Here is a 14602-nt window from a genome sequence, read left to right as displayed (position 1 = left end):
TCGCCTCCGCCTCCGCCTCCGCCTCCGCCTCGGCCTCGGCGCCGCCGGCTCCCCGCGGTGACCACAACATGGCTGCGGCGCCGGGGCTGCTCCTCTGGCTGCTGCTGCTCGGGCCGCCGTGGCGGGTGCGGGGCCAGGCGCGGGCGGACGCGAGCCGGCGCTTCGCGGAGCACAAAGTGTGCGCGGACGAGGAGTGCAGCAGTGAGCGGCGGGCGGGGGGGGGGCGCGGGCGCGGGGGGCGCAGGCCGGCCGGGCCGGGATGGGCGCCGCGGGCCCTGCCGGGGGCTGCGCCTCCACTTGTTGCGGGGGCTTCCCTCCCTCCGCTGGCCCGGCGGGGCGGGGGCGGGGGACGGGGGCGGGGGCGGGGGCGGCGGCCCGGCCCCGAGGGGAGACCGGGCGGTTGGGGTGCGCGCCGCGCGCTGGGCTCCGCGGGGCGGTGGGTCGGGCGCAGCCTGCGGGCCGCGGGGCGCTCGGGGAGGGCGCGGGCGCGGGCGCTGCCCCCTCTGCCCTCCCGCTGCCCTCGGTTGGGGGCTCGCAGCGCCTTTGGACGGGGTCGGAGCTTGGGTCTGGGACGAGCCGGGAGCCCGAGGTCCCCGCCTCGCTCCTGTCGGTCTGTGCCGGGAGGGCTCCTGGCGGCCGCCGGGCGGGGAGGGCCCCTCAGGAGGCCCAAAGCTGAGGCTCTCGGAAGAGGCCGAGAACCCGCAGAGGCCACCTGGGCCCGGCAGCCTCCTCCGCTTGGCGCAGGAAGCGGAATCGCGCCCCGGCCCTAGACCGCGGGTGGGGGATGGACCGAGGGCGGTGAGCGGGACAGACGGCTCCGGAGCCCCACGGACCGGATTCGGGGAGCGACCGCGAGGGGCACTCGGGGGGCCCCTGAGCCCCGCCGGCCTTGGCCTTGGTGCCTCGCGGTGCTGGGACCCCTGCCTCTGTGTCTGCGGGACCGGGATCGGTCTTAGGGCCCCGCGGAGGGTCTTGAGTGACCTTGTACCTTGACGGTGAGCGCGCGGGAGCGTTCCTAAGTGGCCGCCGGTGCACCTCGCAGACTGCTCCTGCGGGAGAGGCCCTACAGCCTATGGAGTTTGGCTTATTCATATTCAAATTGGTGCTATTCGAGAACAGATTTCATAGTTGGAAGAGTTTGTATCCCGGCAACACGCCGTGCACGGGAAGCGAGGAGGCATCTGATCCGTGTGAAGCCATTCCTAGAGGTAACCTAGGGCAAAGACGCACGACCAAAGTGGAGCGTCTTCCACGCCTTTTCCCCCTCGGGCTTCTCTGAGCAAATCCCGATTTTTAGCAGGCAGGGTTGAGACATGTTTGCTCTTCTTTGCCTTCAAGCGCTCCCCTCCTTGGGTTCCTCAAAGGAGGAACCAGTTACCTGGAGGATCCCATCCTTGATGCTTCCCCAGTACCGGTACCGAGACATGGTCCTGAGAAGGCCCTTGCTTGTCACAGGAGTTGGGGAAGGAGAGGTGTCCAAACAGATAAAACCCAAACCCGACAGGCGGCAGCCCAGCAGGGCCTGGGACTGTGCTTTTGCATAAAGTATCCAGTGAGGGGTATGTGTGTGGGTGTGAGCTGTCCTTGTGTGCTTTTCAGAGAGTTGTTCCAACAGCGGGCAGTGTTGTCATCTAATTTATTGTTACAGTTTTTCAGTGATCTCTTCTAAGGGGGAAACAAAAGCAGCATTGCCATTTCCAGTTCTGATAGCATCCCGGGTCTTAAATTGTCCATCATCTTCAACCTGGCCTTTTCCCCAATTACATCTGAATTAGGATGCTGACATGTATTAAAGTCATCTGATTTTAGCTTGAAAAATCCAAAAAACTGTCCGCCAGTCTGTCTGTTCATCCCTCAAATATGTACCTGAAATACATTTTAATGTACTTATGGCTGACTGGCTTTAAGAAGAAATGTACTTTCAATGTCACCCTTATTTTCTCTCTTATTTAATTGTATCTATTGTCCGTTTCATGTTATATCAGAAACTGTGTGTTTGGCCAACAGAGAAATGCTGCTTCCCCTAGTTTCTAGATCAAGTGTGATATAAGTCCTGCATTTTAAGACTGAAGGTAACTACTGAACAATTCTCCTAGTTTTGCTTGTCCCTGCAACACGTGATGCCCACATGTGATTTTGTGTATAAACATAAAAAAAGGGGATCTTTCCTTCGTTTTGAAACCTTCATAGTGTTGGGGACAGTGAACATTATCTGCTTTCATAATAATTTCACATTACCCTGTCGTATGATTGGATAATCATATGTGATTATCACTATTCATCACTAATAGGATGTGATGTCCTTTCCCGTTAATTTATCCAGATAACTATACAGGGAAGAAGGCCACAGCGTGGCCTCAAATGAAGTTGACAGTGTTTACTGCTGCATGGTAGCAGTTATAGCCACTTAAAGATAGTGCCTTTTAGTGTTAGTTGAAGTTAATTGACCCCTTGGGGGTTCCTGGGTGCTCTCCCCAGTTCCCTGTTGCCTCTTCATGCGGCCATGCTTAAGCCAGCCAGCATCTGCTCTTGAATTTATCCAATTGCACCGTGAACCTTTTTATGATTATGGAACAGCAGAGATTGTGGACAAGAAGGTTAGAGAGAGAACCAAGAGTTTCTCCTGAGACCAGCTCCAGCTACGTGTAGTGGTGGACTCATTGCTTTTGGTTTATCCATAGAGAAATACAGGCAAAGTGGCCATCTCCCCTGTCTACTTGTAGGGGACAATATATAATGATAAAGCTCTAAAGATTTTAGATACTTGGAGCATATGAATCGAAAGCGATTGATTCCAGAGAGTACTGGAGAAACTTGGTTGTTGTTTATAGAGTAGAGGAAACCCTCCTCTTTCCTGAAAAATCAATATGGACTGTGAAAGTAGAATCCTGATACCTGTTTTTCTCCCCCCTCCTTCTTTACCTGCAGTGTTAATGTACCGAGGTGAGGCTCTAGAAGATTTTATAGGCCCAGATTGTCGTTTCGTGAGTTTTAAAAAAGGTGATGCTGTGTATGTCTACTATAAACTGGCAGGGAGACCGCCTGAAGTTTGGGCCGGAAGTGTAAGTACAAATTTGACACACTTTATCTTCTTATTTGTATTGGCTTGTTTAGTGCTGTAGGTGGAACTGTTTTCCTGGGTTCTTTGATGGCGACATCTTCCTGTGTCCCCAGCAGGCATCAGGCCTGGAACCAGGTAGAGGCTCTGCTCGGTTCCTTAAACAAAACAGAATGGCTCGGGGTTGATTCTTCTCAGTATTAAGTTCAGGCCTTACCAGCCGTGTATGCTCCATACATAGGAAAGGTGGTAGTGGCAAAACCTGAAAATCCTGGACTTTGTTGCTTCACAACAGAAGGGCTCGTGAGCATTCGAGGTCCTCCTCTCAACTTTGTGCAGGACAACGTTTCAAGTGTTCACGTGTAAAGTTCATTGTATATGTATTTTTTTCTAAACTATTAATATTTGTGAAAGGTTGGCAGCTCTGCAAACAGTTACCTAATCATAGGTACTGTTATTAGTCTGTTAAAAAAGCAAAATGTCCTTTTCACTGTGTGTTTTTTTGTTTCCTTGTTTGGGTTGTAACTTCTGGGTCATCCTTTTCCTGCTCTCAGGCCCTTGCTCCTGGAGACTCCCTGAGCTGCTCTCTTTCAGTTTTATGGGTGGCCTGATGGTGGACATGGAAACTGATGATCCTCAGGCTCTGATTTTTTATTTTTTAAAGATTTTATTTATTTGACAGAGAGAGAAAGAGAGAGCATAAGCAGAGGCAGCTGCAGACAGAGGGAGATGGAGAAGCAGACTCCCGGCTGAGCAAGGAGCCTGATGCGGGGCTTGATTCCAGGACCCTAGGATCATGACCTGAGCCAAAGGCAGACAGATGCTCATCCCAGCTGAGCCACCCAGCCCTCCCCCCATGCTCTGATTTTTAAGATTTTTTTTGTATAATTATGTGACTATAATTAACTTACAGTGTTGTTAGTTTCAGGTGTACAGTGTAGTAACTCCACAATCTATATGTTACTTTGTGCTTATCACCATAAGAGTACTCTTAATTCCCTTCACCTGTTTCACCCATTCTTCCACACACCTCTCCTGTGGCACCCACTAGTTTGCTCCCTGTATTTAAATGTCTAGTTTTTTTGTCTTTCTTTTTGTTTTGTTTCTTAAATTTCTCATTTCTTAAGTGAGTGAAATCATATGGCATTTATCTTTCTCTGAGTGACTTATTTTTCTTAGCATAATGCTCTCTAGGTCCATCCATGTTACAAATGGCAAGATTTCATTCATTTTTTATGACCAAGTAATATCCAGTGTGTGTGTGTGTGTCTGTCAGTCAGTCTGTGTATGTGTACCATATCTTTATCCAGTCACCTATTGGTGGACACTTGGGTTGCTTCCACGTCTTGGGTATTGTAAGGTTTTACTTTTTTTTTTTAACAAATATTGTTTATTTTTTTTAAGATTTTATTTATTTATTCATGAGAAACAGAGAGATAGAGGGGTAGACACACAGGCAGAGGGAGAAGCAGGCTCCATGCAGGGAGCCCGACGTGGGACTCGATCCCCGGTGTCCAGGATCACGGTTGGGCTGAAGGAGGTGCTAAACTGCTGAGCCACCCAGGCTGCCCCAGGTTTTACTTCTTCATTCAGACCGATATTGAGAGAGAAAGAGAGTGAGCAAGCGAGAGCATGTGCACTTGCAGGCGGAGGGATAAGCAGACTACGGTGAGCGTGGAGCCCTGTCCGGGGCTGGATCCCACTATCCTGAAATCATGACCTGAGCCAAAATCAAGAGTTGGTTGCTCAACCATCTGAGCCAACCAACTGAGCTCCATTGGCTATTGTAAATAATGCTCATGCTTTTGATTTTAAATGAGGAGATTCCCTAGGAGTGACCTGATGGAGAGGCTTATGAGTTCTTGTCCTTTATTTGCTAAAAAGTGTGATGTGCATACTGTTTATGTACTGAAAGTTGGAAGAGTTCTTGATGTCCTTAGGATTGTTCAGACTTTGAGAAATACCCAGTCTCCACTGTGAAAACTTTTACTTTCAATAGAATACCAAACAACAGAAAATAAGGCTCGAGAAACCTACTCAGGGAAAGATAAATCCATTTTGTTGGCGTTCCAGATTCTTAGGGAGGAAGCTTGAAAGACCAACTACCTAGTCAGGTTCACCCCTTGTAATTTGGGCAGAATCCTGATTGAATCACTATATAAAAAGAAGGATCTGTTCCGTTTCCTTCAAATCGACCACATGAGGTTTCTTGATAATCTTTACTCTTGGGAAGTTTTTTCCACGTTCCTAGGCTGCATGGTTTATATACAGTGAGGTGGTTAAGTTGGAGCATTGGGGCAAGTGAGCTCAACTTGCATTTTCCTGTGGCCATAGTCACCTCTCATGCTCCCTTCTGAGGGAAGCACTCTTCTCAGCAACCCAGCAGAGGGATCTTGGCTGTTTGATAATTGTTCAGGTGGCACTTTGTTTGCACTGCTCACGTGGCATCCCCTTGACTGCTTTGTATTGCAGTTGGTTTGTGTACCGACTTTGCTCCTATGAAGTCATGAGCCCTGTAACAGAAGAGCCCATGTCTTACCTATCTTCCTTTTGAATATTTCCTTTCAGGGCTGTGGCGCTTATTTACATTTGTCCCGATAGTAGCTTATACAGAAATCATTCTCTTGAACAGATATTCCCCCCCCTCCCCCAGCCCAATACAATCAGCAGTTCCTTGGCAGGGATGATATATGGAAGCAAAATTAGATAAAAAACTTACTTCCGGTCCTGAGGGTCCATGATTCTGCAACCCCTTTTTGTCAGATCCAAAGACACAGAATATCCCCCAGTGTAAAAATATGGAGGGTATTTTTTTTTATTTATTATTTTTATTTATTTATTTATTTATTTTTATTTATGATAGTCACAGAGAGAGAGAGAGAGAGAGAGAGAGGCAGAGACACAGGCAGAGGGAGAAGCAGGCTCCATGCACCGGGAGCCTGACGTGCGATTCGATCCCGGGTCTCCAGGATCGCCTGCCAAAGGCAGGCGCCAAACCGCTGCGCCACCCAGGGATCCCTGGAGGGTATTTGTTTTTAAAAAGATTTTATTATTTTTAATAATCTCTACACCCAACATGGGGCTCAAACCCACAACCCTCAGATCAAGAGTCACACAGTCTACTGACTGAGCTAGCCAGGTGCCCCCCAAATAATGGAATTTGTATGACCTATAGTCTCAGTGGATAGAGATTGCACAAAGATAAATGTATTTCCTTTTACCGTGTATTTCTGATTTCTCTCCCTTTTCCAGATTTTCTCTTAATAAAATTTTCCTCAAAAGGAAAAAAAAGTATATTTTTCCCTCATTTTCTCTTCTTATTTCATGAAACTTATACTTTAGGAAATTAAAAACTCTCTTCCCTTAGCCTTCAAAATGATACTTGTTTCTGGTTTTTAGTTTTTGTTCTGCAATCCTTTTTGGTTTCTTAGAGTTGTAGATTTTAACTTCTGGCATAGCAGTTTTTAATTGCTCTGTCTTCTCTAATCTTCAGGACTGTATTCTAGCTCTAAGACAGGCTTTCACATATTTGCCAGATATAACAACAGTGCTCCTAATGAGGATATTTTAGTAGTTGATGATAAGATAGCCTTTTTCTCTTTCGGTACATTGGATCTGCCTAGAGAGATCTGCTTTCCGTTTCAGGCGTAGCCAAGAGAAGACAGTGTATGTGTCTCAAGAGGACACACTTTACGTATTTTAGCTGTTAGTGCTGTTGGTAAATGGGGTTATTTTCTCTAGAGGTTTACTTTGTAGCAAACTAAAGCTTGATATATACATTAATATGAATTTTATTTTCTCCCTGAAATACTGGAAAATCTAGTTTTTGAAAAAGCTGCTACAGCCTATTCTGTCAATAAATATTTGCTTTTTGTCATAGTGATAAAATATTTTAGGAATTTTGTATTCTTTTTCCTTAATTTTCATGGCTGTTTATTGGTTTAAGAAAGACTTCTAAGTTCCAGTTGATGAGCAAAGCTATGAAATGTGCAGGTAAAGTCTTGATGGAGGTTATTTGCAATTGTGTTTCTAATCAGCTTTGATTTGCATAGTTTTTTTTTCAAAAATTTTTATTTTTAAGTAATCTTTATACCCAGTGTGGGGCTTGAAATTACGACCCTGGGATCAAGAGTCACATGTTCTTCTGACTGAGCCAGCTGAGTACACCTGGTTTTCATAGTTTTAACCACATAATATATAATAACTCTCTCTTATGTAGGTCTTTTATCTACTTTAGAAATCTAATTTTATGTGCTCTGTGTTTAGAAATAAGTTGCATGTTGAAAGGAAACCTCAGTGGTTTTAGAAAAGTTGGCCTTAAAATATTCTGTATTTAATTTTTGTTGGAATAATTATCTGTGTAATCATAATAGCAACTCTGTATCTCTCGTGTTTATAGCTACCTACCTATTTGTGTATTTTCTCTCATTGCTAAGATGTCTGTTTGTATTTCTTATACAGAATTTTGATTGTTTGCTTATTTTTGCATATTCTTTCATATAGGTTGGGCGTATTTTTGGATATTTTCCAAAGGATTTAATACAAGTAGTCCATGAATATACTAAAGAGGAGCTACAGGTTCCAACAGATGTAAGTTATGGAAATTTTTTTTGTTGTTGTTGTTCTCAATTTTAAATTCTCTTTCAAATTCATCAGGTATAGTCAGTTAATGATTTTTGAAAGTGTTTGTGTTTTGGCCAGAAAAAAAACAAGTTCACATTTGTGTATCAAGTTTTAATTTAGAATCACGTTACCTTTAAAAATAGAAACAAAAAGAAAGAAAGTTTGAAAAGAATTTATAGGAGACTAAATCATTATTTGGTAGTTGTCTAATATATATACTCTTATATAGGGTTTTTCTTTGGTGCTTTATATGAGAAAAAATTAAAGAATTCAATGTCTTATTCAGTTATTAAGTTTCAGAGGTAGATATTTCTTTTTTTTAAGATTTTAAAAAATTCTTACTTATTTTAGAGAGAGAGAGAGCACAAAAGAGAGAGAACGCACAAGTGCAAGCAGGGGGAGGGACAGAGGGAGAAGGAGAGAAACTCAAGCAGACTTCGCACTGAGTGCGGAGCCCAAGACAGGGCTCTGTTTCATGACCCTGAGATCATGACCGAAGCCAAAATCAGGAACAGGAGGCTTAAGCGACTGAGCCACCCAGGCTCCCCAAGATGTAAATCTTTTTAGAAGCAAAGGGAGAAGATGGTATCTCAATCAGAAAGCCACTCATTGAATAGCTCTTAGACATTTTAAGTGTAGAGAAATCAGGTGAAATTAAACACTAAATTATGTATTAGGCCACAAATGCCAATTTATAGTGGTTTTCTTACTACTGACTCTTTTGGTGATTTCAGGGATTGTGGTTAAGTTCTAGGTTTGGAATAGGAAATCTTAGAGGTTTGGAGGAGGTCTGGTTTCAGATCTGCACATCCTGTAACATATTCATCTGAGTACACTGACAGCTCTGTGATGACAAGGGTTTTGTGTTCTGGGACCCTTGGTCTTTTATTTTCTGGAGTTGATCTGACCCTTGATTATTTTCTGGAGTTTTGAAATGTATAGTAATTGATGCACATCTTTGAGCAGTTCTTTGCGGTGCTGGAGAACATATGAACTGCTGGCCTAGAGCCATTCTTAGATGAGACTCACTGGACATATGGAGTCTTAGAGGCAGAACTGCTCTTTAACATATCTTGATAATCTCAAAGGTCATAAAATCAGCCCCATCACTTGTCTGGCCTCATTCCTAATGAAGAGACTCCCCAGGATAGAGGTGTGAGATGGCAGTTCATTGGTCACAGTGACCTCAGTAGTTTGGGAGTCGCCTTCCCACTGCACCTCCCATTGCAGGCTTCCCCTCAGTAATAAGAAACTGGCTTGGAAACACATGTGATGCAAAGAAGAAATCATCCATCCCTACTGCACTTGTCAGGGCTCCTCGGACTTTTTGTGAAAGTTGAGTTAGGAGAAGAGAATAATCTTTGTTGGCTTTCTAACTTCCTTTGTTTATGACCCCTTTTATGTCAATTTGCTTTTTATTGGAGGAAAGGAAAAATACAGGCTTATGGATAGTCCTGAAAGCAGATCTTAATGACACCTAGAACCCTGATTTAGAGTAGAGCATATTCCTTACTGAATCTTGTTTTCTTTTTTTTTTTAATAATGATTTTTATTTATTTATTCATAAGAGACACAGAGAGAATGAGAGGCAGAGACACAGGCAGAGAGAGAAGCAGGCTCCATGCAGGGAGCCCAATGTGGGACTCGATCCCAGGTCTCCAGCATCACGCCCTGGGCTGAAGGCAGGCGCTAAACCGCTGAGCCACCTGGGCTACCCCCTGAATCTTGTTTTCAAGTTGTACTTGAAATAATTAAGTGGGGTGGGGGTGTGGTTTCAAACTCTTCCTTGTGCCATTAATTTTTATTTCCCATGTACCTGTGTTTTATTTTTTTATTATTATTTTTAAAGATGCATTTATTTATTTATAAGAGACACAGAGATAGGCAGAGGAAGAAGCAGGCTCCTCAAAGGGAGCCCAATGTGGGACTCGATCCCGGATCCTGGGACACACCCTGAGCTGAAGGCAGATGCTCAACTGCTGAGCCACCCAGGCATCCCTGTACCTGTGTTTTAATAGGATACTTCCTAAGCTGATGTATCTTTCCCAATCTAAAGGAAATATAAGCCAAAAGAAATCTGTATAGACTTAGATCTTCACAGCAAAGTGATTCTGCATGTCTCCAGCTGGGTAAACAGAAGTGTAGCCTGGAGGTCACAGCAATAGGGAAGCTGGGTGGTCTTCCAGCTTCTCCTGCACATATTATTATGAGATGAATTCCCAGAACATCAGATATGGATATTGGGGAGTTGGGGTACCCAATAAATGATATCCTGTTTTTTTCCACTTGTGCTCAGAACAAATTTGAGAGATCTAGGAGTCAGGCACATGGAGACCAAATTGTCACTATTATTTATTGATAAAGCTTTTCAGTGAAAGTGGCTCAAGTTGTAGAAATAATAGGCTTTCTAACTTTGTAGTCTAGAATAAGATAGACTTGCCCAGCCATAGACAGAGCTAGCTAACGGGGCCACCCCAAGGGGATTGTCCCTATAAAACTAGCAGTGCCGAGGGGAGTGGATATGTGTGCCCTCTGGCAGGTCCCAAACAGAAAACAGGGATGGTACAGAGCAAATTCACCAGCTGTGTGAATCATGTTTCCCATGGGAAAGAGACAGCGAAGGGAAACTGGGAATAGTACTCAGGTAGGAGCCCTTATCCATGGACGCAGGCAACCAGGGAAAGTGGATTCTAGGTACTATATCCCTTCACCACCCAAGAAGAGTTGTCACTCAAGGGAGGCACAGAAGTCGCTCCAGAGCCAATTTGAGATTGTCTCTGTCACTAGCATGGGTAAGAGTTTGCTCTTTTGATACTTAGTGACATGCTAACATTTTTCTTTCTCTTATAGGAGACAGATTTTGTTTGTTTTGATGGGGGAAGAGATGATTTTGATAATTATAATGTAGAAGAACTTTTAGGATTTTTGGAATTACACAATTCTGCAACTGAAGAGTCTGAGAAAGCCATAGAAGAAACTCAGTATGAGGAGGACACCCCTCCTGAAGTATTGGAGGAAAGCGACCTCGAACTAGAACCAGTAGAAGTTAACTCAGAGGAGAGTGAAAGTGTAGCCTCAGAAAACACTAAGGAACTCAAGGAAAGATCTGGGGCTCAGAAGAACCACCCGCATGTAAACAGTCCAGCAGATCATGCTCAGGGAGATCCATCTTCATTTGAACCTTTTGAGGAAATGCTACAAGATAAACTAAAAGTGCCAGAGAGTGAAAACAACAAAACCAGCAATGGTTCTCAGGTCTCGAATGAACAGCAGACAATTGATGCTTATAAACTTTTGAAAAAAGAAATGACCCTGGACTTAAAAACCAAATTTGGCTCCACTGCTGATGCACTTGTATCTGATGATGAGACAACCAGACTTGTTACTTCATTAGAAGATGATTTTGATGAGGAATTGGATGCTGAGTATCACATAGTTGGCAAGGACGAAGAAGAGAATGAAGACAACTTTGACGAGCTGCCGTTACTGACCTTCGCACATGGTGGAGAAGATGTGAAAACTCCAGTGAAGTCCGGAGTTGAGAAATACTCAGCAGAGAGCGAGCAGAGTTCAAATGAAGAGGATAAGGTTGAGGCACCTCAGCCCCCTGGCATCAAAAACTATGATAAAGATATATTAACAACCTGGGAGGATACTGTCTTCTTCACAGAAGATGACAGCGTAACAAGTATGGATTTGGGGAGTTCTGAATCACAGGAAGGCAAGGAAGGTGATGATGCGTTCATCCCAGAGAGCAAATGGAGGAAACCACGGTCAGCAGCGGATTACATTGACCCTAAGAAGGCAGAAGATGGTCTTTTGCCTACAGCTAACGATGTAGGTACTAAAACAGATAACGACGAAGACCTGGAAATTCACATTGCAGGAAAAGGGAGGGGAGCCAAGGAACCCAAGCCGGGCCTGGCACAGGCCGAGATGGGGCCGGAGGAGGAGAAGCAGGAAGGCATGACCACACACGGTTCTACTCATAGTGGTGACCTCGGCTCTTTGCCATCTACTGGAAAGGGTAAAGAAATGTTGGAATCAGCATTTGATAACAAAGAAGATGACCTAAAAGGAGCGGCTATTCATATTTCAAAAGGAATGCTCCATGAAGAAAAGCCCGGAGAGCAGATTTCAGAAGGGGGCTCGGAGCGTGAACCCCTCCCTCAAGCCACAGGGGGTCAAGTGAACGAAGAAAAGCCTGACCAGGAGTCTGTGGGTATCGCAGCACCCTCTGGGGGTGGTCAGCATAATGCCTCCAGGGACCGTGTGGAAGACGTCCACGCTTTAGCAGGATTGAAACCACATACACCGTCAGTGGAGCATCCAAAGGAGGAATTTAGAGAGGAACGGCTTCTTAAAACTCAGAATCAACCTAGGCCCTCCCCTCTGGATGGAGTTGGTTTGCCAGGAGAACTGAAAGAAGAGGGTCCCATTTGGGGAAGAAATCTTTCCTGGCCGCAAGGAGGAGAAGTGGCTGCTGCACATAGTAAGCAGATGGATGAGAAGGGGAGGCTTGCCGAGGAGGAGGTCAGAGAGGACTCCTCAGCTGAAGAGTTAGCTCCTCAACAGCCCAAGGCGGGCTCCCAGGAAGTGGAGCCCACAGGCCGGCCAGGTAGCCCGGAAGTGCCAGGTGTCCATACTGAGAAACCAGAGGCAGAAGACGATCACAGCCCTGAAGAACTCCTGGAGGATGAAAATGCTCTCAGCGCAAAACAGGCTAAAGAAAAAAGCCCCGGGATTCAGGGCAGGTGGTTAGACGTTAACCTGCAGTCCCCCTCAAGAGCTCCTTTAGGTGTGGTTAATACCGATGCAGAAATGGAAGGAAACAAAGAAGAAGCTAGTACTATTTTGGAAATAGAAAGAAAAGGTGAAACTTTTGGCAAAGAGGTAGAGCCAGGGGGCAGGGGCAGGGAAGCAGGTAGTGGGGTGGTGGAAACAGAAAGCCCTCTTGCAGGTGCAAAAGCACAGATGGCATCTGGAGGAAGTGACTCTCCTGACAAGAAAAATCGGACTCCGGGGTTAGGTGAAATGTTTCAGAATCAAGACTCTGATTATTTTAAAGAAGACAGCGCTGAGAAATCTGCACAGAAGCCTGGGGTAGAAGAACTCTCTGAAGAGGACCAGGACTTTGAGAGACCCGCGGACACACAGAGCCAGGGGCCTGCCCCCGAGGAGCAGGAAGGTGGCCCGCTGCACGGGACGCCACCCACGGTGGTGAGGCCAATGCGTAGCGACTACGTGAAGGACTTGCCCATAATTGGCAGCTTCTTTAAAGAACAACAGTCTCTGCAGAGGTTCCAGAAGTACTTCGATGTCCACGAGCTGGAAGCCATGTTCCACGAAATGTCATTAAAGCTGAAGTTGGCGCAGCAGGAGAGCCTGCCTTATAACGTGGAGAAAGTCCTAGATAAGGTCTTCCGTGCATCTGAGTCACAGATTCTGAGCACAGCAGAGAAAATGCTTGATACCCGTGTGGCTGAAAACAGAGATCTGGGAATGATGGAAAGTAACATATTTGAGGAGGCAGCCGTACTAGACGATATTCAAGACCTGATCTATTTTGTCAGGTACAGACACTCCACCATGGAGGAGACTGCCCCGCTGGCCACGGGACAGCCCCCCCAGGAAGGCTGGGGTGGCACGTTGGAAGGTAAGGTGCCTGCCTGTGGCCTTGTGGGGGTGCGCTTGAGAAGCAGGTGGGGCGGTGGCTGCTGAGGTGCCTCCTGCCTTATTTGTGAAGCTCTGTCCACAGTGGATGGGGTGCCCAAAGGTAAGGGACAACAGCACTGTGACATGCATGTGTCCCTTCCTGCCTTCTCTCAGGCTGGAATGTGGGTGAGAATTTCTTACCTCGTTTACCCCTTAGGACAGTTGAGGCTGGTAGTGTTTTCAAAAGGAAACTTGACAAGTGTATAAAGAGAAGGCTGTAGACAAGAAAATCATGCTCCAAGTAAACATGTCCTTGGGTTTTTGTTTTGTTTTTTAACACTTAAAATTTTTTTTTCGTGGCAGCCCCGGTGGCACAGCGGTTTAGCGCCACCTGAAGCCCGGGGTGTGATCCTGGAGTCCCGGGATCGAGTCCCACGTCAGGCTTCCTGCATGGAGCCTGCTTCTCCCTCTGCCTGTGTCTCTGCCTCTCTCTCGCTCTCTCTGAATAAATAAATAAATCTTTAAAAAAATTTTTTTCCCCCAAATGTAACAAAGTACAAGCTTCATGTAAAATTATGAAAGGGATTCTTTTTTTAATCTTAGTAGGTTTCCTTCTTTCCTTTTTTCCTTCCTTCCTTTCCTTTCCTCCTTCCAAGTAAGCTTTTTGCCCAGCTTGAGGCTTGAACTCATGACACTAAGGTCAGGAGCTGCATGTTCTACTATCTGAGCCAGGCAGGTACCTGGAGTAAATTTTTTTAATTGAAGTGTAGTTGAAACACAATGTTACATTAATTTCAGGTATGCAACATAGTGATCGGGCAAGTCTGTACTGCCTGCTATGCTCTGGGCAAGTGTAGCTCCCACCTGTCACCATACAAGACTGTGACAACACCACTGACTATATTCCCTGTGCTGTAGCATTCAGCCCTGTAACCTACTCCTTCCATAACCAGGAGCCTCTGAATGGGCTCTTTTGAACATAGTTTCTTAAGCACAATGTCACTGCTCTTTGTATTAGTTGGTATAACGTTAATTTTTTTATTCATTCATTTTTTTTTTTAAGGATTTTATTTATTCATGAGAGACACACACACAGAGAGGCAGAGACACAGGCAGAGGGAGAAGCAAGCTCCATTCAGGGAGCCTGATGTGGGACTCGATCCCGGGATTCCAGGATCATGCCCTGGGCTGAAGGCGGCGCTAAACCACTGAGCCACCCAGGGATCCCCTATTTATTTATTTTCAAAAAAGACTATTTTAGAGAAA

At 45.6% G+C, this 14602-nt stretch overlaps 1 protein-coding gene across 7 annotated transcripts in view; it reads left to right on the top strand.

Annotated features, from left to right (window-relative positions):
* MIA3 (MIA SH3 domain ER export factor 3) overlaps positions 1–14602 on the top strand; it is a 58097-nt gene continuing 43495 nt past the window's right edge. For 2 of the 7 annotated variants that reach the window (XM_072814965.1, XM_072814957.1), the window contains exons 1-4: positions 1–201; positions 2929–3062; positions 7562–7648; positions 10532–13337. In XM_072814965.1, coding sequence (XP_072671066.1) covers positions 69–201; positions 2929–3062; positions 7562–7648; positions 10532–13337 — 3160 coding nt within the window. In that variant the 5' untranslated portion in view covers positions 1–68. Of the gene's footprint in view, positions 202–1003; positions 1209–2928; positions 3063–7561; positions 7649–10531; positions 13338–14602 lie in introns of those variants that run through there. The other 5 variants (XM_072814958.1, XM_072814956.1, XM_072814960.1 and 2 more) reach the window with 3 other exon arrangements.

The sequence above is a fragment of the Canis lupus genome, chromosome 38, assembly GCF_048164855.1.
Source record: "Canis lupus baileyi chromosome 38, mCanLup2.hap1, whole genome shotgun sequence".
Lineage (NCBI taxonomy): Eukaryota > Metazoa > Chordata > Mammalia > Carnivora > Canidae > Canis > Canis lupus.
This window is presented reverse-complemented; position numbering and strand designations above follow the sequence as displayed.